The sequence below is a fragment of the Leucoraja erinacea genome, chromosome 3 (genome assembly GCF_028641065.1).
Source record: "Leucoraja erinacea ecotype New England chromosome 3, Leri_hhj_1, whole genome shotgun sequence".
NCBI lineage: Eukaryota > Metazoa > Chordata > Chondrichthyes > Rajiformes > Rajidae > Leucoraja > Leucoraja erinaceus.
In genome coordinates this window covers 29,319,745-29,347,568 of record NC_073379.1, presented here as the reverse complement: position 1 = coordinate 29,347,568, position 27,824 = coordinate 29,319,745, and the positions used below count along the sequence as shown (strand labels likewise).

General features: G+C 43.0%; 1 protein-coding gene across 1 annotated transcript in view; it reads right to left on the bottom strand.

Moving 5' to 3' along the window:
• Nucleotides 1-25,458, bottom strand: part of LOC129695429 (endophilin-A1-like) — a 132,177-nt gene extending 106,719 nt beyond the window's left edge. The window contains exon 1 of the mRNA XM_055632372.1: nucleotides 25,300-25,458. Coding sequence (XP_055488347.1) covers nucleotides 25,300-25,344 — 45 coding nt within the window. The 5' untranslated portion in view covers nucleotides 25,345-25,458. The remainder of the gene's footprint in view (nucleotides 1-25,299) is intronic.
• Between the last annotated feature and the right edge of the window lie 2,366 nt (nucleotides 25,459-27,824).

The window sequence follows — 27,824 nt, the reverse complement described above, 5'->3', positions numbered from 1 at the left end:
CCTAAAAATTGTAAATTGTCCCTAGTGTGTACGATAGTGGTATTGTACAGGGCAATTGCTGGTCGATGCGGACTCAATGGGGCCAAGAGCCTATTTCTGTGCTGTATCTCTAAACTACAATATTAATCTGAAAGTGAAACGATAGACATAAGGAACTAGAGATGCTGAAATCTTGGGTCACCTATTCACGTCCTCCAGTGATCCTTACTTACTTCAGGACTGTGGATTCTAAGAGGAACCATAAGCCCCAACTTTATTTGTACAATATAAGAACCAAACAGTATTTCATGCACTGAAGGTCTAAAATAAACCAGAGAATGGATGAGTAACAGTGGAGGGACTAAAGAAATCCTCGGAGTGTTTCGGACACATACAATTTCATTTATTTATAGATATTGTTTGACACTTTATAAATATTCTTGTTTTGTTTTTTGTATGCCGTTTCACACTTGCTTTTTATTCTTTTATTCTGTTCGAAATAAAGAATTAAACAAATAAATAAATAAAGTTACTGTGACATTGACGTCCAGGCAACCCTAACCCCAAGGAAGCTTGGCTGGGAGGGGAGGGGCAGGGAGGAGTGGTTGAAGTCACCCCTCTCCTTATCAACAGAACTGCTGTAGATAGACACAAAATGCTGGAGTAACTCAACAAGACAGGCAGCATGAAGGAATAGGTGACTTTTCAGGTTGAGACCTTTCTTCAGAACCGTCTCGACCTGAAACGTCACCTATTCCTTCTCTCCAGAGATGCTGCCTCTGACCCGCTGAGTTATTCCAGTATTTTGTGTCTATCTTCGATTTAAACCAGCATCTGTAGTTCTTTCCCACACAGAACTGCTGTGGAGATGGTCACCAGCTTCAAGTTCCCAGACTATGTCACCAGCAACCTAACCTTCTCTCTTCACACTGACGTGGTATGCGGTTATCAAGAATGTGCAGTAACGTATTTACTTTATTTTCTTAGTCAATGGAAAAGATTCAGCATGTTCAAGAGGATTTTCTTAAACCAACAGATGCATTGTAGAAAATATCCTGCCTGGTGTGGCAATAGTGTTTTGCAACAGGAAGGTAGTTAGTATCATCAAGAATAGGATAGCGACAGGGCTCAAAATTAATGGTTGCCCTGTTGCCAATGGCCACCTAAAGTCCCGCCGGGCAACATAAAAGGAGTGTCATTTTGCCCGGCTTGCCCCCCCTCTCTCTGACACTCTCTGTCTCCGCCCGCCATCCGTGTCTCCACTCTCCGGCCGCTCCTCATCCGCTGGCACGGCCGGCCGCCTTGCACATGCGCACTGCCACGGCCAGCACATCCACGGATGCCCTGCACATGCACACTGCCACCACATTCTCCCCCTGCACATCCTCCCCCTGCACATGCGCACTGCCACAGCCTGCACATCCTCCCCACGCACATGCGCACTGCCACGGCCAGCACATCCACGGATGCCCTGCACATGCGCACTGCCATGGCCACTGGTCGGCACTGGGCACTTTCTCCCTCCCTTTGTATTGTGGGAGATCTGGCCGCCATTGGTGTCCGGTCACCGCCTCGCCGGGATCGATGAAACCCAACGCAGAGTCATTCACTGGAGGTGGAGTAATTCCCTGGGGTAACTCTTGCTACTTGGTTTCCTGGTCCTCCAAAAATATTCCAAATGGTCTCTGGCACTTTTAGGCAGCAACTTTATGACCAATATACTGCCCCATAGCTTTGAACTGAATTAAAACATACGGTAGCTGCAAAGGGGGACATAGCGTCACTTAGAGATTTAAGACTGAAAATTGATAGTTTCTTTTTTTTTAGTAACAAAAGTTATCAACGTATACTTTTTTGCGTTGGTAAACAAATTATAGTGGCATAGCTGGTAGACTTACTGCCTCACACACAAGATATCTGTGTTCGATCCTGTCCTCGGACACTGTCTGTGTTGAATTTGCACATTCTCCCTGCAAGACGCATTGCCTCTGTAAAATTGCTCCTAATGTGTAGGGAGTGGGTGAGGAAAGTGGGATAACAGAACTTGTGTGAATGGGTTGTAGACAAATAAGCTGGAGAAAATCAGCGGGTGAGGCAGCATCTGTGGAACGAAGAAATAGGCGACGTTTCTGATCGAGACCATTCTTCAGATTGATGTCGAGGGGGGTTGTTCGAAGCAATCGCCAAGCCTGCGCTTGGTCTCACCGAATAATCCAACCACATTTTTGTTTGGAAGTGGAAAGAAATAATAGAAATTGCATTCATTGCATCGTGTAAAAAGAGTTGAGATACTGTATTATAATTTTGCTGCATGTCATTGTGGTATATATCATGTCTTGATTGGTGAATATGTTTAGTTTGTGACGTTATTTGAAGCAGTAATAATATGCGAATGCTTCATTGAGCATAATTCCGATTGGTAACTACGCACTTTGTCCGAGCACATTATCGGATGCATCATGCAAGCCGATTTAAATGATCACCTAAACTATCATTTGGCAATCTAAAAGCTGCCTAGGTTGCCCGGCTGGCATCAGAGAAAAAAGTTAAGTGAGAGCCCTGGATAGGGTGAATGCACAGAGTCTTTTTACCTGGAATCAAGAACCTGGCTTAATGTGGGAGTGGAGGATTTAATAGGAACTAAGGGGCAGCTTTTTCCACATCGAGGGTGGCGAGTATATGGAACGAGGTGCCAGAAGAGGTAGTTGAGGCAGGTACTATAGCGACATTTATAAGACATTTGGACAACTACATGGACAGGAAAGGTTTGGAGGGATATCGGCCAAATACGAGCAGGTGGGACTAGCGTAGATGGGACATGTTGGTTGGCATGGGCAAGTTGGGACTGTTTCCGTGCTGTATGACTCTTTGACTATGCTTGCCAGCCACTCACTTTTCTCTTTCTATCTTCTGGGTGAAGATACAGGATCATACTTAACAACAGGCTCTTCTGTACTGCTGTCAGGTTCCTGACTAATCACCTCTTCCACATTCTCTTCTGAGAATTGCTACCATATATTCTTACTCTTAACTCCAGTTCATTTTGATATTCAGGTATTGCATTTTAGCACAACTTCAGATGGCACTTCAATCTTTGTATCATTCTACTGTTTGGTTGCATTTATTGTTAAATCTTCCATTATCATGTATACTCTTTTCTCATACGAACAAGAGATATCATTGCATCTTGGTGCACATCACAATAATCAAATCAATTCTAGTCTTCAACAATTATATGCTATACAATATATTAAAATGTACACGTAACTCCAGAGTTAATAACTATGTTCAGTCCAGCTTCTGATCCTCTTAGCCCCTGATATATCAGAAACATGCCCTTTTCTCTGATATATCCACACCAGACCCACTGCTGGTGATCATTTCCTCATATCAGCTATATCATCAAGACATTTTTTGTGCCCCTAGTTTTCTAACCAGTGAAGGACATATGACGGAAACAAGTTGAAGCTGGAACCCTAGCTCATTCTCCACATCATGTTCTCCAGCACCATATCCTTGGACAATCCCTCCCCCCCCCCACCACACACACACACACACTCAAATGGTATGTGGACCACTGGACTAGTGCCACCCATTCCTCCAAAATGCACCATTCAATCCTTCATGCCTGCTCCACCATTCATCAGGAATCGGGGCTGATTTTATACCCACCACGTCATATCCCTTGGTGCTTTGTGTCAAGAAATCCATCTACTTTATTTTTAAATATATTTAATTCCTTGTCTTCCTCTGTCATGTGCTAGAGGATTCCACAGGTTCTTCAGTCTCCAGTGAAGAAATCACAATTTTAAATAAAAACCTGTCAGGAGAGTATTCTCTCCACATCAAGCCCAAAGAACTCTTATCGGCATTTGTACTTTTAAATTACCTTCCCTCTCATTTTTCTCAGCATCTCAGGAGTAGATGACTCAATCTCCCCTGATATATCCTCCTAGAATCCACACAGCTGGACATTCACTGACCAGTATGTCTTAATTTTTTGGCAAGGAGCAAATAGGCACACTGTACCCCAAGGTGTGGTCTCACTAAAGCCCTGTTGCAACAGAGGCCAATATACCATACGCCTTCTTACCTACATGTCAAATCTGTAACTTTCCATTGACTTCTATAGAGCAAGGCAGGAGTCTGCTTTGGAGAACTAGGATCAAACCGACGCTGCCCTTGCATTATCTTTGGAGGCTCTGCAAACAGTCATTGAGCATAGTTCATTCTCTTTACCTCCAGTCCGAGCAAAATCAGTTACCCAGTGACCAAACATCAAAGCAGAACTCGTCAGACAATAGACAATAGGTGCAGGAGGCCATTTGGCCCTTCGAACCAGCACCGCCATTCAATGTGACCATGGCTGATCATCTCCAATCAGTACCCCATATCCCCTGACTCCGCTATCTTTAAGAGCCCTATCTAGCTCTCTCTTGAAAGTATCCAGAGAACAGGCCTCCACCGCCCTCCGAGGCAGAGGATTCCACACTCACAACTCGCGGAAAAAGTGTTTCCTCATCTCCGTTCTAACTGGCTTACCCCTTATTCATAAACTGTGGCCCCTGGTTCTGGACTCCCAACATCAGGAACACATTTCCTGCCTCTAGCGAGTCCAAACCCTTTATAATCTTATGTGTTTCAATAAGACCCCCTCACATCTAAATTCCAGAGTATACAAGCCCAGCTGCTCCATTCTCACAGCATATGACAGTCCCGCCATCCCGGGAATTAACCTTGTAAACCTACGCTGCACTCCCTCAATAGCAATGGTAAGAGCAGGAGGAGATGCTGTACAAATTGGAGGAACAGCACCTCATTTCACTTGGGTAGCTTACACCCCAGTGGCATGACCATTGCCTTCTCTAACTGCAAATAGCTCCTCCCTCTCCTTTCTCTCTATCCCCTCCCTCTTTCCTGTTCTCTACCAGTCTTACTGTCTCCGACAACTTTTTATCTCTGTACCGCCCACTCCCCGGACATCAGTCTGAAGAAAGGTTTCGACCCGAAACGTCACCCATTCCTTCTCCCCAGAGATGCCGACTGTCCTGCTGAGTTACTTCAGCATTTTGTGTCCATCTTCGATTTAAAACAGCATCTGTAGTTCTATCCGACACATTTTGTCTGCTGTACTCATGTGAATAGTAAGAAATTTCAATGGTCAATGTAATACGAAGAACTATTTTTCTGTTGTTCACAGTACGCGTTTTCCATAGACATAATTTCAATAAAACAGCAGTGGAAATGTTTACCTTAAGCAGAAAGCCGCTCCATTTCTTGCATAATTTAAGGAGATACCAGCTCTGCACCAATTCCTTTCCCTATGAATTCTTCTCAGCACCACTCATTTGGTGAGAAAAAAGTATTGAAAATACAAAAATAGTGCTTTTTACATGACACCATCCAAGTCTGTTAATGTCCCGATTCATCCGAGGTTCACACCAAAGGGAGAGAGAATGTTTTTTTTTCGCATCTGTGGATTCACACATTACTGTATGTCAGCTGAGGTACAACTTAGATACAATTTATTTTCCAATTGCAAAAACCAACTCGAATGCAAACTTCTAGCAACACCACCCAGAACCAAATATTCTAAGATGAGTGGGAACAAACGATTAGGATTAGGAGATTAAACTGACCACTGCATCTTTCTCTCTCCCTGCACCATTCCCCCCACCAAATCCCACCGCCTACTCCACCGACTGTTGTGTAGCATGAGCTGGGCTCCACCCTGAAAGACAGGAGAAGTACAAAACCACTAGGGATTCAGCAACTTTCTACAATGCTATACACAATGTAGAAACAAATTGGGAAAATTGGTATTTACATGGACAATACTTCTAACTGGTCATCACTATTGACATGCAGGAAATACGGCATATCATTAAGAGTACAGGAACCATATAATCTAATTCATTGGGGACTGAGTAACAAATATCAGCAACAAGTTATTATATGTTCCAAGTACAGTCATAGTATCTCACATCCACCTCAGAGAACTGACAGGTGCATTGGCTTAACATCTCCTCTGAAAGATGGTCCTTCCAAACCTTGCAATGTTCTTACATTGCTGCCCTGAAGTGAGGCACGTCCCCTCCATGCTCTGACATAGGATTTGAACCCCATAACCCTTGGCCTCGGATGCGAGAATGTAACTAGTTGAGTCTTGGCTGACACACCATTATGGAACAGCAGACGATTCTGGTTATGCCATGTTGTGGTCTCTGATCCTGCACTCTTTACCCTTACTGAATGCAACCATTACAGAAGGAAGCCATTCAGCCCACTATGCCCATGCCAGCTCTCAGCAAAGCAATCACAGTATTCCAATTCCTCCTCTTTTATTTGTTGTAATACTGTAGATTTTAAGATTTCCTACATCCCCAATGATTATTTTGCTGCTTTACACATGGTGTAATTTACAGATGCCAATTCATTTACAGATGAATGGTTTGCGACCTGGGAAAATCTGGATCCTCCTGGGAAAACAGACATTGTTATGAGGAGAACGTGCAGACTCCACACAGTGCAGCACCCACTGTTAGGATTGAACCATCGTCCATAGGATGTGCTGGTGTTGGAGAGGGTCCAGAGGACGTTTACGTGAATGATTGGGTTAATGCATGTGGAGTGTTTGATAGCTCTGGGCCTGTACTTGCTGAGTTTAGAAGGATGGGGGCTGATCTCATTGACAATTACAGGATAATGAAAGGCCTAGATAGAGCAAATGTGGAAAGGATAGTTCCAGTAATGGGAGAGGGCACAGCCTTAGCATAAAAGAACATACCTTTACAATGGAGATGAGGAGGAATTTCTTTAGACAGGGGGTGGGGAATCTGTGGCATTCATTGGCACAGGCCTGCCATGGAGGCCAAGATATTGGGTATTTTTAAAGCTAAAATTGATAGGTTCTTGATTAATGAGGGGTTCAAATGTTATAGGGAGAAGGCATGAGATTGGGGTTGAGGGGGAAAAATAGACCAGCCATGATTGAACAGCAGAGTAGACTCGATGGGCCAAACGCCTTAATTCTGGGTTTAACCCCAGGCCTCAATCAGACCATGAAGGGTCTTGATAACTGAAATGACAATGACTATCTCTTTATGTTTAACTCGGTGAAATAACCCAAACAGATAAGCATTTCTCTCTTTTTTCTCTCTCTATTAAGCGATCTTTCAAAACTGCTTTCACATCACAACAAATTGTATAGGATGTGTTAACAATTAATGTGTTTGGACAAATAGCTCAAACATTGATTGATTTTATAAATCAATAGTCATAGAGATGTACAGCATAGCAGTAGTTATTTGCACTGATACTACATTCAACCCATTTAAAAAAAATCTTCTTACATCCTAATCAATTTGCCTCGGATTCTGGCGATGACCAACACAACTGGCGCAATTTACAGTGGTCAAGTAATCTATCAATCCGCATGTCTTTGGGATGGGTGAAGGGGCCAGATCGTCAGGGGAATCCCACGCAGACACAGGAAGAACATACAAACTCCACATGGGCAGCACCAGAGGTGAGCATTGAGTCAGCGGCTTCACAAGCTGCGCACTGTGCCACCCTTTCTTTCACTTGATATTGGGTTTTTTGTTTTTTTAAACTTTAATTGCAGGAAACAAAAAGCCCAAAACAGGAATTGGAAAGCAGTTGCAGGGTGACCGGCAAGGGGAAGGAGCATAGTTTGCTTCAGTGCAAACAAATGAACAATGGAAAGCACGAAATATAGATGAGGATTGGGAAATGGAGGAAGCAGTAAACCAAAATTGCACAAAACACATTTCGTCACAGACACAATCCCACAGTTAACAAAGTAGTGAAGCTTTCTGAAGTATGAAAAGGAGAATAGAGCAAGAGGCTGCACAGACCCAATATGCCAAATGACCTTTATTTTGCTGCAAGGTTCCAAAGACAAATATGCAGAGCTACTTCCAACTTGCACCAACCAGTGTGTATGAAAAGGAAATTATGAAAGCAGTTTAAACATCATCTTGTGGCACATGCTATCTACCTGCTCAAGAAGGGGATGGTGCCCTACTTGAAATATTTCCCCATTCTGGCTCCCAGCCCTTTGATACAACAAAGAGCCTACAACAAATGACATTGGGTAACATCAGCAAGGATCTGCCACTCTTCATTCGTTAATCCACTGTCATTGTTGCGTGTTACACTACTTCTCACTAATAGAGGAAAGGATGCTACACTGACCAATTTAACTCCATGGGCGAGGAACAAAAATGCATCAGTGGAATAAAAATCAACCTTATTATGATCCAGCAGCCATTATGCTGTTCCAGATACGCAGACGTGTAAAACTCGTCAGAGCTGTAGAGCACAGAAAAGCACAACAGATCACGTGGCTGCATATTCCAGGTAAGGATTACCCTCTGAACAAAAAAAGTTGCTCCTGATATCCCTTTTAAATCTTTCTCCTTAAGCCTATGCCCTCTAACTTTAGAATCTTCAAGTTGGGGAAAATAGCTCTGAGCGTTCATATTACACCTCAATCAGTTCATCCCACAGCCTCCTGCACTTCAAAGAAAAAAGACCCAGTCTTTCCAGCCTTTCCAAATTACTCCAGCCCATAATTACAAGCAATATCCTGGCAAATCTTTTCTGAACCCTTTCCAACCTAATAACATTGCTCTCAGTCTGGGAATGGGAAGGGGAGTCACTGAGGATTGCACCCACTTGGTTAAATTCAGTTTACTCCATTTGGTACTCCCATTGCTGCCTCCTTTACATCGGCGAGACTAAGTGCAGACCAGGCAACTGTTTTGCCGAACACTTGTGCTCGGTCCACCTAAGCCTGTTGGTCTCTTGGTAGCTAACTATTTTAGAAACATAGAAACACAGAAAATAGGGGCAGGAGTAGACCATTCGGCCCTTCAAGCCAGCACTGCCATTCAATATGATCACAGCTGATCATCCAACCCCAGTACCCTAGTTCCTGCTTTCTCCCCATATCCCGTGAATTTAACTCTCCTTCCCATAACAATTCTTGTGCCTTGGGCCTCCTCCAATGCCAGATGGAACATGCAAACTGAAGAAACAGCACCTCATATTCCAGTAACTTACAAACGAACAGCATAAATATTGAGTTGGCCAATTTTAAGTACCAATCGCCTCCCCTCTCTCTCTCTCTGTTTCATGCGCCGTACCTCACCCATACTCTCCCTCGGTGCACACCGATTTAGCCCACTATCTCCCCCCCGCCGTCCCCTTCCCTCTAGCTTTACATTTCACTCCTCTCTGATGCCCTTTTGTCTTTTTCATCTCTAGCCTTTGTCAATTATTCCACCCATCTGCAATAATCCCCCCACCCCCTCACACATATCCATCTATCACTTGCCAGGCATTCTTCTGCCTACCTCTTTCCTAGCTTTCTCCCCCCTACTACAATCACTGAAGGGTCCCAAACGCTGCCTGTCCATTCCCTCACAGTTGCTGCCTCACCCACTGGAGTTACTCCAGCACTTTGCGTTTTGCTCAAGGTTCCTGCATCTGCAGTTTCTCATGTATCCAGTTCCACTCAAGCCTCTGCAAATTCACAACAAAATTAGTCCAGTCCTACATCTCATGACGTCAACAAGCTCCCCTCTCCCATCAGTCAAAAGGTATAGAAAAGTGAAAACGCACACGTCCAGATTCGGGGACAGATTCTTCCCAACTGCTATCAGGCAACTGAACCATCTTGCCAACAATTAGTGAGCAGTCTTGAGCTACTATATACCTCATTGGAGACACTCAGACTATCTTTAATCGGATTTTACTGGATTTTATTTTGCACTAAAAGTTATTCGCATTATTCCCTTAATCATGGATTGGTTGTAGATATCACTGTGGATTGCTCGATTGTAATCATGTATTGTCTTTCCACTGACGTTTGTCAGTCTGTGGCTAAAAAACAATAGCCACCATTCTTCCAACTACAGTTACTCTCACTGTACCACTAGTTTAACCGATCTCCATTCCTGTTCCACCAGAGCATCTAAACTCAGCGAATCTTCACTATTTTAAAAGTTAGCAGGAGGTACATTGCAGAAACAGACCAAGTGTCCCAAGCAAGGTTTTCGGTCCACTCCTCCTCCTACTCATCATCTAACTCTCCGCAAATCTCTGAATTCTCTCTGCCCTGGTGCATACTGAGCTTCTCCTTAGCCATCTCCATATCATCCACCAACCATACTACAGTGCCTTTCTGCTTAACTCTTGGGAACCACGTTGAGAGGAAAGTGGGATGGCAGGAGCAGGAAGACAATCAAAGGAACTTTTTTCTGGCAAATGGTCCTCGGAGGGGGCAGGGCAGAGTAAATGCACTTTTACTATGCCCCATGTTTAAGAAGGAACTGCAGAAGCTGGAAAAATCAAAGGTAGATAAAAATGGTGGAGAAACTCAGCAGGTGAGGCAGCATCTATGGAGTGAAGGAATAGTTGACGTTTCGGGTCGAGATCCTTCTTCTCGACCCGAAACATCACGTATTCCTTCGCTCCATAGATGCTGCCTCACCCACTGAGTTTCTCCAGCATTTTTATCTACCTTTTACTATGGCCTATTATTCTTTAAGAATTTCTATCAAATAACGCACTTGAAGAGAGGAAGGAAGAGAAAGACAGATTGAAGGGCTCAATTTATCCTAATCTGCTTGATGGCAACTGATAAAGATTCAATGACCATCGCCTCCCGGAGGGAAATGTAATGTGGGAGTAAAGCTGTAATCTCATTCCCTGCATGACAGATTCCGACTCGTATGTTAGGTTAAAATTAACTCTAGGAAGAGGGGCATTTAAAAGCCTTAAAAGAAAGGAGAGGGACTTACATTAAACAGCAAGCAATGGCCATCTGACCAAAGGGACAGAAATAAAATAAAAGGCTGCCCTTCTGGTGCAGTGATTTTGCATGTCGCTTGGATGAGAATGTTAACGCAGCTTGCTTGCATAAAACGGTGCTGAATCCAGATCGGTGAGACTGCATTGCAGATGCCCAGTGTGCAGTTTCATTCAAGCCGAGGGATTTATGCTCAAACACAGCACACTCCTTTCCATCATGCGGATACGTCAGATTAATCCGAACACGTCAAGGACAAAAAAGACAAGCCTCGGGTTTCACTGCTGACTGAAGGGGGAACCGTACAAACCCAAAGGCTGTCCCTGTAAAATATTGACACCGTTAATGCTGGCATCAGATTCCAGCTTAAGTCTCATAATAAAACATAATTCAGCAGATTAGGCAACATCTGTGGAGAATGGAATCACATTGCCATTTCAGCTTTATGTCCATTCCCTTGAAGGATCTACTGATCTGAATATTAACTCTGTCTCTCCCTCCATCGTTGCTGCCAGACTTGCTGAAGTTATCCAGTGTTCTGTCATTATTTGTTTCACTTTTGCTTTTCCGTGGAACATATTAAGGGCCTGTCCCACTTGGACGACATAATCCACGAGTTTAGAAAGCCCTAGACGAGTTGAAAAAAATGTCACGGTTGTGTGGACTCACCAAAGTAAAAGACCTCCTACGACCATGCCTAAGACCTCCTACGACTCAGTCTTCCACACCCAAGACCAACTACGACTAACTACGAGTGGAAAATGTTCACATGATGAAATGATGTCATGTTTGCATTTCAATGGCAAACTCGGCAGAAGTCGCCAGTTAGGTTGTGAAAGTGGGATAGGGGCTTATTCCAGCTGGCACGAAACTCATTTTAATTTTTCTATGTTTTAAAATGTTTGTTATTTTCAGCATTTGTTACATGGATATATTTACATGCATTAACACAATGCATTTGATGATGGGATGTTACAACAAAGCATGTGTAATATTCAACAGTAAAGACATGTCTCCTGACATCTAGGAACTTTCCACCATCAAGAGCATGATGCAGCACTCTCCACTTGCAGAATGCAATGCCAATAATTCTCAATAAGTTCAAGCAGGACAAAAAGCCCGGTTGATTGTCAACAATCATTTGGGAGAATATCCACCAGCTTACTCATCCAGACTACTCCAAAAGCACCTACCAAGACCAACAACATCTACCACCATGAAGGAAAAGGACAACAGGTGCACCACCACCTGCATGTGCCCCACCAAGTGAAACATCACCCGACTTGGAAATATCACCAAGCCTTCATCTTCTCTGGATCTAAATCCTGGAAATCCCTCCACAATAGATTTGTTCACAATAAATATGTCCGTATGTCTACAACAGAAGTAAAAAAAAGGAAGCTTTAAATTCTGGAGATATGCGAGAATCTAGAACAATAATAATCTGCTGGAGGAACTGTGCGGGTCTAGCAGCATCTGCTGGTGGATAGGAATGGTCGATGCTTCATGTCAAAACCCCGCATCAATGAGTGTGAAGTGGGAGAGAGAGCCAGTATAAAGAGGAGATGAGCAGGGGTAAGCCAAAGCAATGGGCGATTGGTGGGCCAAGGAGGGGTGGACCTTCCACTTCTAATTCTCTTGGATATCCAGAAACTCACCAGGTAGAAAATAGTAAAAATGAAGAAACTCCCGACAGATACGGAGAGCCGGGTGGACAAGAAGGTGCAGAGGTGAAATTTGGAAGCTAAAAAGGAAGTGTGGAAAGAATATTGGTGATAATAATTAAGTATCATATATTTAATGCCTGAGATTTTCTACAAGTTCATGATAGGAAAAAGAAAGGGCGAGAGTGGGACCTATTAGTGATCAGAACAGCAGTGAGAAAGTGAATGAAAACTTGGATGACAAACTTGGATAGTTTTTTCTGGAGGTCGAGGGGAGACGGGGAAAACGTTTATAAAATTATGAGAGCATAGATAGCGTTGACAGTCAGAACTTTTCTCACAGGGCGGAAATGTCAAATACTAAGCTTTAAGCTTAAATTTAGCTAAAATTTAGCCTGGTTCGGCACTGACTTGAAAGGACGAGATGGCCTGTTTCCATGCTGTAATTGATATATGGTTATATGGTTATAAGATCAGAGGACGAAAGTTGAGCCAAGTTTTGTTTTTACACAGAGAGTGGTAGGTGCCTAGAATGCACTGCTAGTGTTGGTGTTGGAAGCAGATAAAGGCATTTTACAGGCTTTTAGATAGATACAAGAATATGCAGGGAATGGAGTGATAAGGATCAAGGGCAGGCAGAAGGAATTAGTTTAATTTGACATCATGTTCAGAACAGACATTTTGGACTGAATAGCCTGTTTGCACTGAAGATAGAATGGTGTATGCAGTGCCATTAATGAATGATGTGGAAATATTGGAAATGATAAAAATGAGGGCAATTAAAGAAATCTGACATCTTTAAAAATGGAAAATCACCGATCCCTGAAAGATGTATCCCAGGATGTAAAAAAAGAAGCAAGGAAGAAACAGCACCGGCTCTGACCATCATTTTGCAGTGATCTTTGGCTACAGGTCCATTGCCCAGGAACAGAAAGGTTACTGATGTGGTACCCTTGTTTAGAAAAGGAGTAGGAGGCAGACAAAGTAACCAGAGACCCAGCAGCCTGTCACTCATGAAAGTGAGTTAACTATTCAGTTGAACAACATTCTGTCTGAAAAGAAAAGGACCTGAAAATTTAGCCTGGTTCCTCTCTTAACAGATGCCACCTGACCTGAACCTTTCCAGCATTTTATCTTTTTATCTCAGATTTTATGCTTTGACTGCAACACTGGAAATGGACAAGATTTTGGAAAACAATGTATGAGGGACAGCATAAATCAACATTTGGAGAGAGAGGATGATGGCAGACTATGGGTTGGCTTGGCTATGTTAATAACCATAACACAAACATGGCTGAGAGAAGGGCAAGACTGGCAGCTCGATATTCCAAGACACAGATCCTATGGGCCTTATAGAGATGAAGGAGGTTCCCTTTTTAATCAGAGAAGATATAACTACACTCCGAGTGGATATTCTTGGGAGAATTGTTGAGTGAAGCCATATGGATAGAATACAAGAAACAGGAGGACAATGATCACATTGATGGGACCCTATTATTGGTCCCCCAATAATTAGCAGAAGTTAGAGGAGCAGATAGCTGGAAAAAAATAATTTGGTAGTACTAGTGGGAGATTTCAATTTCACTAATGCTGACTGAGGCTTCCATAGTTTAAGAGTCTTGGACTAGATGGAATATGCAGATGGCTCAATTAAGGACGATGCAACTCCTGACCTCCTCTCAGGGAACAAGGCAAGTGACTCAAGTGTCAGTGGGGGAGCCCTTAGGGATTCATTCTATTAATTTTAAAGTAGTTAAGGAGAAGGGTTGGACTGGTCCACAAGTTAAGGTTTTAAATTGGGGCAAGGCAAATTTTGGAGGCATTAGGCAGGAACTTGCAGAGGTGGATTGGCCGAGTCTGTTTGCAAATAAGGGGATGTCTAGCAGGCAGGAGATTTTCAAAAGTAAGTTGACCAGAGTGCAGGGACAGCATGTTTCTGCAAGGGTGAAGGGCACAAGAATTCTGGTTAACGAGAGATGTTAAGGTTCTGGCCAGGGTAAAGAAGGCATACGTTAGATTTAGGCAGATGGGATCAAGCAAATGTGTCTAAGAAATGTAGGTGAACACTTAAGAAGGCAATCGGGGGGCAAAACGAGGGCCCAAAATGGATCTGGCAAGAATCCAAAAGTTTAATGGTCATATGTACCAGCTTTGGAACAATAACATTCTTACTTGCTGCAGCTTATCAGTCCCATTAATGCAAAGCTATACAAATAAATATACAATAATCAATGATACAAGAAGTTAATAACAATAACACTAGGTAACCATAAAGTGCTACACTGAAGGCCGTTTTGCACCAAAGACAGTTCATAGAAGCCGATAGTTCCGGGGGTTAGTGTGGCAAAATGTTCAAGAACCTGACAGTTGCTGGGAAGAAACTGTTCTTGAACCTGCTGGTCACCATTTAAGCTCCTGCATCATCTGCCAGATGACACAGCCATAGGCAAAGTTCCAGAAGACTGCAGGGTAGCTAATGTAAGAATGGGAACAAGGATTAGTCAGGTCAACATTGGTGGGAAAATTGTTGGAGGGGATTCTGAGGGACAGGATCTACATTTGGATTGGCAAGGACTGATTATAGTCAGCTCAGCTTTGTGCACAGGAAATAGTGTCTCATGAACCTTAAAGAACGATTGATGAGGGAATGGCAGAGATCTATATCAACTCCAGCAAAACTTTTGATTAGATCCAGCATGCTAGGCTAGTCTGGAAAGTGAGATCACATGGAATCCAAATCGGGTTATTCAATTGGATTCAAAATTGGCTTGGAGGATGGAGTCAAACGGCCGTTTTGAAGAGCTGTGGGAGAAAGACTATACACTGGCCCTATCCCCAACCTCCATCTCCGTTACATTGATAACTGCATAGGTGCTACCTCCTGCACGTGTGCAGAACTCATGGACTTCATCAACTTCTCCACCAATTTTCATCCTGCACTCAAATGTACTTGGACCATCTCCGACACCCCCCTCCCCTTTCTCGATTTCAGTCTCCATTACAGGAAATAGACTATTGACTGACCTATTACACACCCACTGACTCCCACAACTAGCTTGACTGCACTTCCTCCCACCCTGCTTCCTGCAAAGACTCTATCTCCTACTACCAATTCCTCCATCTACGCCGCATCTGCACACAAGATGAGGTGTTCCATACTAGAACATCCAAGATGTCCTCATTCTGTAGCGAAATGGAGTTCCTCTCTCCCATCATAAATGAGACCCTCACTCGTGTCTCCTCGGTACCCCACAGCTCCGCCTTTGCTCCCCTTAATCGCAACGGAGACAGTCCCCCTAGTACTTACCTTCCACCCTAGCAGCCGTTGCATACAACACCTAGAGACCGCAGAGACTGTTCCCTCCGCAACTCCCTGGTTAACTCATCCCTTCCCACCCAAACCACCCCCTCCCCAGGTACCTTCCCCTGCAACCGCAGAAGATGCAACACCTGTCGCTTTACCTCCTCCCTCGACTCTGGCCAGGCACCCCAACAGTCCTTTCAAGTTAAACAGAGGTTCACTTGTCAGAGTGAGGTTAAACACAAATTGGAGGAACAGAATCTCATATTTTGTTTGGGCAGCTTACAGCCCAGTGGTATGAATATTGATTTCTCACACTTCAGGTAGCCCCGGCATTCCCTCCCTCTTTATCCTTCCCCCACCCAAGTCGCACTAGCTTCTCATTTTCACCCTACAAACAGCTAACAATGGTCTGTTTCCTTTCTTGCACATCGTTCATTCATTGTTCTTTATCTCTCCACATCACCGTCTGTATCTCTCATTTCCTTTATCCCTAACCAGTCTGAAGAAGGGTCTCGGCCCAAAACATCACCCATTCCCTCACTCCAGAGATGCTGCCTGTTCCGCTGATTTACTCCAGCTTTTTATGTCTATCTTCAGTTGTTGTGAAGAGTTGTTTTTCTGATTGGAGGCTTGTAACCAGTGGTGTGCCATAGGTGTTGGGTCCACTACCGTTTGTTTGTTTTATACATTAACGATTTGAAAGGCAATGCAGTTGACAATGAAGTGAGACCTAGGAGTGCAAGTACATGGTTCGCTATTAGTGGCGAGTCAGGTGGTTAAGAAGGCACTTGGCTCACATACTTTCATTGCCAAGGGTATTGACTAGGAAGCGAGGTGGTAAATACACCACATAATACATCAATGGTTCCAAAGTTGTGATAGTTGAGAGTTTCAAGCTATGAGGCATAAATATTATCAACAATCTGTCCTAGACCAACCACATTGATGTGCAGCCAAGAATGTTCACCAATACCTCGAGGTCCTCAGAAGACAAAGGAAGTTTGGCCTGCCTCCAGCAACTCATCAACTTCTAAAGATGCACTGTAGAAAGCTCCATTTCGGGACGCAAGAGAGCTTGGTTTGGCAACAGCTCTTTGCCCAAGACCACAATAAATTGCAGAGTTGTGGAAGTAGCCCAGTCTATTACACAAACCAGCCTCCGACCTATCAAATCCATTTACACCTCATGCTCTGGAAAGCAGCCGACACAATCAAGGACCAGTAGACACAAGTAACTGCAGATGCTGGTTTTCCCAGAAAGGAGAGAAAGTGCTGGAGTTACTCATGGGGTTAGGCAGCATCTTTGGAGAATATAGATAGGCGTTATTTCAGGTCATGGACATTCTTCAAAATTAGAAGTAGGGTCCTGACCCAAAAAGGGTGCCTCTGCTGCCTGACCCATTGAGTTATCCATTTTTCCAAATCAAGGACCATTTACAGTCCTGTCATTCTTTCTTCTCCCATCACTTGTTGGGCAGAAGATACAAAAGCTTTAAAACATGTATCACCAGTTCAGGAACGGTTCTTTCCGGCTGTTACCAGGCTATTGAATGATCCACTGAAAAACTACGGGTGCAGTTCTGATCTCCTAACCGACCTCATTGTGGTTCTGGAACTTTTTTGTTATCTGCTCTTTCTCCATAACTGTAATGCTATTTAGTTCAGTTTAGTTTAGGGATACAGCATGGGAATAGGCCCTTCAGCCCACTGAGTTTACATTGACCAGCCATCCCCGCACACGAACACAATCCGACACACACTGGGGTCATATTTCAATTTACCAAGCCTATTAGCCCACAAACATTTATGTCTTTGGAGTGTGGGAGAAAACACATGCAGGTCACATGGAGAACGTACAAACTTAGTACAGACTGCACCCATAGTCAGGATCAAACCCGGATCTCTGGCACTGTAAGGTAGCAACTCTACTACCGTGCCACCCTTATATTCAAGTATTTTTCACTTTGCACTACCTGTTTTACTTGTTGGTATCTTAATTGTAACCAGATACGGTATGATTTGCTTCGATAGCATGCAAACAAAGTTCCAGCTGTATCTCAGTACATGCAACAATAACAATAAATCAGAAAGAACCAAACATCATGATGTAGCTCTACAAGTTGTTGGCGAGGCCACTCTTGGTGTGCAGTTCTGGTTGGCCTGCCAGAGGAAGGGTGTCATTAATTTGGAAAGGTGCAGAAGAGATTTACCTGGACTTGCGGGCTTCAGTTATGGGGAGAGAGTGGGTAGGCTGGGATTTATTTCTTTGGAGCATAGGAGGCTGATGAGGGGCAAGGATAAAGTGAACACTCAGTCTTTTACAACGGTAGAGAATTATAAAGCTGGAGGGCATAGGCTGAAAGTGGAAGAGGGGAGATTTAAAAGAGCTCTCTGGAGAAAGTTTTAACCCCGGGGGCAATCCATAACTGGCATAAAAAAAAACATTTGCACAGATATATGGAGAGGAAGGATTTAGGCCAAATGGGTCTAGCCCAGAATGCCAACATTGTTGGCTTGGACAAGTTGGACCGAAGGGCCTGGTTTCATTTTGTATTGTTCTACGACTCTAAGTACTTAACAGGTTGGGCTGTGTCTGTGTGACGAGGAGCAGAGTTAACATTTCAGGACAAAAACTCTCCGAACTGAGAAGGACACCAAAAGCTGAAGCAAGTTACTTTGTAATTTATGTCAGCGCCCTTTATTTGGTGACTAATTGCATACCTTGGGTATGCAAGCAAAGAATTTCACTGTGACATATCACATGTGACAATAAAGCATTCATTAATTCATTCATTGAAGAGCGAGATAGGGGTGGGATGTCTCTGATAGGATAAACCCAAAGGTGACCATATTTGTCAATGAATTTGAGAGTGAGAGGATAGATGATGGGACAGACAAAGAATGTTGGAGCTGCAAATTTCAGAAAAAGAAAGACGCCAAGAAAGTCATGCTGGGTATGTCATCTACTTCCAAAAAAATAAACATCAAGCTTATAGTTTAGAGAAATAGCATGGAAACAGGCCCTTCAGCGCAACGAGTCCACACCAACCATCGATCAGCTGTTCACTAGTACTATGCTATCCCCCTTTCGTATCCTACACTAGCGACAATTTACAGAATACAATTAACCGACACTAATGTGGGATGTTGAACATATCATAGATGGCCATCTTATACAGCCCTAGTCGGCCTAATTTATCTACAACAGATATTAGTTGGGCTGTCTGGTCTGCAGTGTTTCCAGCATTTTCTGCTTTTATTTCAGATTTTCAGCATCTTTACCGAGTCGCCTTTTCTTTCTTTGTGAACAATACCACTTCAGCTTCTTCCAATCATTCAGCACCACACAAGGAGGATAAGAAAATAATTGAAAAAAATGCAGATGCTGAAAATCTGAAACAAAAAAAGTGCTAGAAATAGTCAACAATTTACGCTGCAACTTTGGAGCAAGAAACAGAGTTGAAGTTTGAAGTGGATGATCTTCCTTCAAAACAAATGGTCAAAGTTTCCACAATTTGCTCCTTTGCTTCCATTCTGAAAATTATTTTAAAACCCTCAATATTTCCTCTATCACTGAGGGCCGAAACTTGCAGTGGCAAATCGCTGACATCTTCTGTTCCGACCCTGAATGACAAGTCGCTTCAAAAGCAATGGCTTTGTAGGGAGGCAGAGTAGGCCCTGCTGGCAAAACAACACGGTAAATTCGAACAGACGACTAACCTATGCTGTCTAGGTTAATCAGCCACTAAAGATTGCAAAAGATTGTGAATGTCCCTGAAATTTTAAAAGACATTCAAACGTTGTGCTGAGACAGATACCATGATCAATTCCACACACGCCAATGAATGGTTTCTTGAGATGCTGGAGTTCAGGGAGATAATAATGTGTGTTCAATGCAATGTGATCTCCAATCGGATCCACCCAGATTATTTCCCCACTGCCACATGAATCGTGGTGCCATTGTACATTGTCACACGCATCCTGGTCCTTGGAAATATGAAGTACCACGCAATGCCGATCATGTCTCATTCCAAATACTTGAGTACAAGGTGCAGGTGAGAGTTTTAGTTTTAGTTTTAGTTTTTTTTTTAGTTTTACAGATATAGCGCGGAAACAGGCCCTTCGGCCCACCGGGTCCGCGCCAACCAGTGATCCCCGCACATTAACACTAGCCTACACACACTAAGGACAATTTTACATTTACTAAGCCAATTAACTTACAAACCTGTACGTCTTTGGAATGCGGGAGGAAACCGAAGATCTCGGAGAAAACCCACGCAGATCACGGGGAGAACGTACAAACTCCATACAGACAGCGCCCGTAATCAGGATCGAATCCGGGTTTCCGGCATTGCATTCGCTCTCACAAGCAGATACAAAAGATCCCATGGTGCGATTTCAACAAAGAGCAGGGAATCAATGCACTTTTGATTAATTTATTGCTTAGGTAAGTGGCAGAATCTGGGAGGAATTATTGAAAATATGGATGTGAAGATGCAGATAAAATTGGCAAAAACAATAAATCAATATCGAAAAAAGGAATTAATGTAGTGTAAACACAAATGAATATTAGATGGTCAGCACATACATATGGGCTAAAGGGCTTATTTCTGTAATGTACCTCCACAACTATGACAAAATATATTTAAATGTTATTGGGCTTCACCATCCTCATATTCTGACCTTTAAATGCAAGATCTGGATAAGCAACAACAACATTGGCATAAACAACAAAAACTGCTTCATAGGAATAGTGTTAAACATCAGAGTGACATAAAGAGATGCTATTGGGTGACCAAAAGAAGTCAAATACACTAAGACTTTAAGAAGCATTTAATGTTTAATAACAAAGTTGAGGTATTTAGGAAGAGCAGTATTTAGGGGGCAAGCAGTTGACCACACAGCCACCATTAATAAAGCAATCAAATATTCAAGGCCAGAAATAATCGTACAAATAAATTATTATGAACATAAATTTGTCAACGAAACAAATTAATTTATGGCATTTTTATTTCGATCCATATTTGACGATTCTCGACAGTTAAGGGCTAGATAAAGGATAAGCTAAATTTTAGGCATCTTACAAAGCTTGGAAATGCATTGTAATTCCAATTTGATGATTGGAAATTGTAATTTGATGCACAAATGAACTACAGGAATTAATTTTGGTCTTCCATTGATGTTCTTCGCAGGGTTTATTGATTAACCAATCTTATGTTATTACAATTCACGCCGAATAACTATAATGACTTAAAAAAATAATTTATCACTTAATCATGGAGCTAATATCCAATAAAAACCCAAAACAGTTATATATCAAAAAAAAATTATTGACTAATGGTTTTGCATTTGAAATCAATATTTGGCAAACAATCTAAATTAGACAAGGATGAAACGCACATAGCATTGAGAAGTGGTGTTGAGCTGTTGCTATTTGGTTACTGAACAGAGGCTTATATTCAGTGTCCTTCAAGAATTTCACATCTTTGAACAACAATTGTTAAAATAATTGTTCCATAAACCATCTTAACTCCGTTTTACCGGTATCTGCAAAGATAATCTGGTGTCAGCTAGGCCAAGAATAGCACACATAGGTAGATAACACTGGGAATAGCTCAGATACTAAAGGTATCAAAACAAAACAATACATTGATGCAGCATTTTCTTCAAATGTTAAAATTAAGATAATAATGAAAATCTAACAATAAAAGAAAACACTGATGCCGGAAATCTGAAATAAAAGCAGACCCAGCAGATCAGGCAGCATCTGTGGAAAAGGAAATGGTTAATACTTAAGACAGCCCTTTCAGCTCCGAGCATTTGACAGACACAGAGATCTAGCACCACGTCTAGAAACTACCCAAACATTTGTAATTGTTTATTTAAAGCAGAATCAAGCAACTCAAGTCCAAAGAATTTTTGTAATAAAAGACATTATGCAAGAGCAGCCACGATTTCATACTCATCATACTGTCCCAGTTAATATTCAGATGCAAAACTATTTTAAGATCGTTTTCTCTGCCTGCCTGGGGTATTGTCCAGTAAGTTACAAGTCAGTAAATTATTGCTACAGCCGAAATACACTTCACCTGCTCTGGCAGCGTATATTCGTAATTTGCGACTGCTCAATTATCCCTTAATGAAATTCATTCCTTCTAAGTGCTTCTGATTTCAGTGAGAACATCAACACCAAAGGAAGCGATAGAGTTCTCTGCTGATGCCACTGCCAACACAACTGTCTCAGTGTTTAAACAAGCCTCGCTTAGCTGCTCCTTCCAAGTGTAACATGATTCTGCAGCATACAAATTGCCCCAACCTGTCTGTAATAGAAACACCTGCATACCAGGCATCTTTGAGATGACTTTGCAGAGATCTCTTGCAATGATTTGCTCACTACAGACTTGTGAAGATGCAGATAAAATTGGCATAAACAATCACTGCTGAAACAATCACTCATGTTTACACTGTTGCTTAAAATGGTAAAGAAAACATTTTTATTAAGTAGAAGATTTTGCAAAGATTTTTAAAAAATTCAAATTATCCTAGAGATGATCTTTCATTTATTCAATCATTCATTCCCTCCACCCCTATAGCTGCAGTGGGTACTAACTCCATAAGGCGCTGCAGTTGTGCACACAGGCTATTCCAACAGCACACCCAAACCCACAACCTTCATCAGTAAGAAGAGCAAAAGCAGCAGGTTCAGAGAAGACCACCACTTGCAGACGGAATGTGTAGGAAGGAACTGCAGATGCTGGTTTAAACCAAAGTTAGACACAGAATGCTGGAGTAACTCAGCGGGGCAGCATCTCTGGAGAGAAGGATTGAAGAAGGGTCTCAACCCGAAATGTCACCCATTCCTTCTCTCCAGAGATGCTGCCTGTCCCGCTGAGTTACTCCAGCATTTTGTGTCTACCACCATTTGCAGGTTCTCGTCCAAGTCACACAACATTTGGATTTAAATTCAAGTAATTAAATGAATGTGGCATTCAAAAGCAAAATTGTGTTGGAGTAACTGTAATGATGAAATAATAAATTTTGTAAAAATCCATCTGGTACACTTATGTCTTTCAGGCAAGGGAATCTGACATATTTATTCAATCTGGCCTCTATGGCCAGAATCACCAATGTGGTTGACTCTTAACTGTCTTCTTGTTCCATGGGTGATTAGAGGTGGACCATAAATACCCATGATGTGCACACCTTGTGAATGAATAAAGAATGAAAGGAAATGTATCACTGAGCCTTCATTGATGTCAGATTCAAAGCTTGGATCTACCCCCCTATCAGCACTCCTGGAGTACACACAACACATGGGCTAAAGCATTTCAAGAGGTAAGCAATGATGTAAACCTAAGTGATGGTCTCAGCAGTAAATGTTTTTGCCACTTTTATATCAAGCTTCACTTGACACAGAGAGCAAAACATTGCAAGAGGTCTCTGCAAAGTAATCTCAAAGATGCCTGCTTTTTTCCCCCCGAAGGATACTGCTTTGGGCAATTTGGGTGCTGCATCACCTTCACATCATAGTTAGGAATAGGCAATAAATACTGGCCCCACCAGCAACTCCCACATCATGTGACTAAAACTTCCAGATCCCACCTAACTCAGCAGAATGGTAATGGCTACACCCAATTACACCCAACACGAACAGGTGTCAACTAATCAAGGATGCGTCCAATCTGAGGACAACTCTTATATGGTGCATCAGGGCAACTCTCAGGGCTGCAAGTCTTCCAACTGCAAACTCACATCTAACCTGCATTTATGAGGTTTGCCCCTGCTTTCCTACTCACACCCTACTCAATACATTTTCCCTGAAGCAGCCCAGTGAATCATTCATAGCATTGATATCTCAAATAATTACTGAATTAGGGGAAATAAAGAAAAATAAACTAGCACTTTTTAAAGTTAATTTATTATATAAATAAATTTTTAAAAAAGGAAAAGCACAGTGGTGCAGCTTGTAGAGCAGCTGTCTCAATCCTGACCTCGGGTGCTGTCTATGTGGAGTTTGCACATTCTTCCTGTTACCACATGGGTGCTCCAGTTTCCTCCCACATCCCAAAGATGTGTGGGTTTGTGGATTAATTGGCCTGCTATAAAATGCCCCCTAGTGTGTAGGCAGTGGATGAGAAAGAGGGGTAACATTGAACTAGTATGAAGGGGTGATCAATTGTCAGTATGGACTCGGTGGGCCAAAGGCTGTATCTCTCAACTGAAAAAATAACAAAAGCACCATACGCATCTTTTAATAATTGCTTTACAGCCAAAGAAGATTTGGAGCACAATGGCTAGTAGGATTTCAGCTCAAGTGTTGACATTATTATCTTTTGTATCGTCTAAGTCAGTAACAAACCATTGGGACTGTCATAGTCCATAAATATTTTTATCCAGATGTTCGAAAGATCTTGTGATGTGCCTGCTGCTTCATTTTCAGGAGTCCATAATTATCTGTTGACTCACTTCTCACATCTCCCAGTTGGAAGCTTGCGTTTCCTCTGACATTTGCAACTTCCAGTCCATTCCCACCACCTCCAGCTCATGTACTGTAGCTCAGCATCCCCTCTCCAGCCAACATAACTCATACCCGTTGCCCCCCACTATAAATCATTTCCCTCCCCTCATGAGGATACTAACTATCCGTAAACCCACGTGCACGCTAAATAGACAGCAAATCGTGTGGTCGATAACACACTCACGCTATCAATATTGTAGCATTAAGGCTGAAATCTGATAACAACGGTGAGATTGCCCGACTTGAAACGGTCTTGGATGCATCCAGCCCTCACACAGAGTAATGCCAGAATGTCACAATTCAGACAGTATTAGTGATCACCTGCAGACAATGCATTCAGAGCCAGACTGGCAAGTAATTAATTGGATACATCAATTTGATCAAACTATTCATATGTACTTAACCACAACATTTGTCATTACTAATCAAGATTCAACCCCTGTTTTGAATGATTTTCAATGTTTCACCAACAATGTGTGTTCCTTATTCAATCTGAATTCCAGGGCACTGGACAATGTCATTACAGCAGACTCGGGTGATGCACCACTTAGCATGGAAAACACACATCCACCGTTCCCCCGTGTAGCCAGGAACACCACACATCGACACCACAATGCATCCTGGACCACACATCGACACCGCGCAGTGTATGTGGGAAATACACACCAACAATGCACACTGGACGTTAACAGCGCTCCGTGTACCCAGAGCTGGAGATCACCACCGCTCCGTGCACAATATCTGCAACCACGTCCAACACATACAGGGAAAGCGGCTGTGCAGACAGTGCAGCCGCCGGGACCGGGGGCGCGGGTACTCGCTGCTCTGTCGATGCTTTCACACGGTCGGATGCGGGCACCGAGCTCTCAAACCCCATTGCATCTCCGGGGAAGCGCAGTGCGCCTCGGTGGAGCGGCAAATCCCGGCGGGGTGAGCGGAGACCTGGGGAGGAGCGGGAACTACTGACAGCGCCGGGAAGACAGCCTCTCCCTTTTACCTGTGTGGCTTTGTGGAACTGCTTCTTAAACCCTGCCACAGACATGGTCCCACAGCAGCTGCAGCGGAGCCCGAACTCAACCAGCGATCAACCGCAGCTCCTTCTCATCTCCCTCCCCACTGAATGGCTCTCCACAAAGCCAGGATATCCGGACAACCTGACGTCAGCCTCTTAAAGACACAGTCGGTGGAGAGACAGAGACAGAGACAGAGAGACAGAGAGGCAGATGCCGGGCCAGTGGCAGCCCAGCCCGTGTTGTCCACACTCCACACTCTATGTACCCCAGGCCAACTATGCCATCAATCCGTGTTGCCCGCACTCCACACTGTATGTACATACATTCCACCCAGACGCATCGTATACTTTACCTACGTGTTATATTATACAGACACGGGTTACACATTAATACATGCGTTCTTTTATTCATAGGCATAAATGGATACACACGCCACAAGATCCGTAGATGTATGCGTGTGTATCCAGTTAAAATGTCAAAGTAGATCCTCATGTTTTACTTTCTCCAGGTTCCAGGGGTGAGCAGAAGGGCAGAGATTACTCCTGCCTGATAGATAAGGAGCTTTGTAATCTCTCTTTTCCTCAGATAGCAAGAGTGCAGGTGCATTGACAATGTTGAAACTCGTCATCAACACCCAACTTCAGTGAGAGGCATCTTGGAAGAAATACAAATGGTCCATGTTTTCCAGGATCTGAGGTGAAAATTAGCTTTCAGTACTTAGTGTTGGGTGTTTCGTGTCCGAGTGATATGTTGACCTTGGATTGCAGCCTTGGGTGTTTGGGCTATCGGAGTTGAATGTTGAAGAATCTATCCTGTGCATGTCAGACTGTCAATCAGTTGCAAGGCCTCCAAAGCTCTTTCAACCCCATATATTTTCTTCAGATCATAGCATTTCTCCTGTACTTCTACCTTCAGATGCATGGGAGCTCTGTGTAAAAAAATGATTTTCTCATCTCGGTCCTAAAAGACTTCCCTCTTATCCTTGAAATGTGACCCCTAGTTCTGGACTTCCCCAACATTGGGAATAATCTTCCTGCATCTAGCCTGTCCAACCCCCTTAAGAATTTTGTAAGTTTCTATAAGATCCCCCCTCAATCTTCTGAATTCTAGCGTGTACAAGCCGAGTCTATCCAGTTTTTCTTCATATGAAAGTCCTGCCATCACTGAAGTCCATTGAAGTTCCTGCTTAAGGAATTACAAAATGATTATTTTATGACTTTAAAAGAGGACTAAAACTCTCAGCAAGACTGAAATATCCGTAAACCAGTTTCATTAATTCTTAGGTATGACTATCAATGATAAGGAGGTAAGTCCTGACAACATGCCGCCTGTCCCACTAAGTTACTCCAGCATTTTGTGTCCATCTGGAGATATACAACATGGAAACAGCCCCTTCATCCCACCAAGTCTAAGCTGACCATCAACCAGACATTAACCCTGTTAATCCCATTTAAAACAAATTTAGTTTAGAAATAAAGCACGGAAACAGGCCCTTCAGCCCATCGAGTCCACGCCAATCAGCGATCCCCACATGCTAACACTACCCTACACACACTAAGGACAATTTAGAATTTTACGAAGCCAATTAACCTACATCTTTGGAGTGTGGGAGGAAACTGGAGTTCCCGGAGAAAACCCATGCCGGTCACAGGGAGGACGTACAAGCTCCGTACAAAAGGCACCCCGTACCGAGGATCGAACCCGTGTCTCTGATGCTGTTGAGCCGCCCATATTCTCATCATCTTCCCCTCCTCTGTCACCAACCCCCGCCTCCAGATTCTACCATACATCACCAGTAATTTACCTGGTAACTCACATACTTTTGCGAAGCCGGAAGAAACCGGGGCATTGACAGGAAAACACTGCAGTCGCAAGGAGAATGTATAAAACTCCACATAAATTGTACCCAAGGTCAGGATTGAACCTGGGTTTCAGCAATTGTGATGCAGTAGTTCTTCCTGTTGCACCACTGTACTGTCCAAATGTGCAAATGTTTAATTCCATTCAAGTGCCATTCAATGATCATTTCCAACCGCCTTTGACATTGCTATTAGATACCCGATATCAACATCTTTGAGGTCAATGTGGACCAGAAATTAAACTGGACCAGACACATAAGTACTGTGGTGACAAAAGTAAGTCCAAGGCTGTGCAATGAATGGCTCATCTCCATATCCCCTAAAACGTTTAGTTCACACTGGAGGAGCAAATACTCTTAGAGGAGCAAATACTCTCAATCATTACTACTCCACCATCAAAGATGCCGTCAGGCAGTGACTGAAGAGCATAGCTCCACTAATAACAATTGCAGAAAACTGGTCAGAGGCTGTATAGGAATGACGTCATGACTGCTTGGGGTAAGGTATGCTGGGCAATGTTCAAGGACCCAGTAATGGACCTGAACCACACTTGTTGTAGCAATGTTACAAAATTTTGAGATTTAAAAAATCAAGTCTGCAATTTATCCCATCAGATAAAGCATAACAATAAGTTTAATTTGACACCAAAT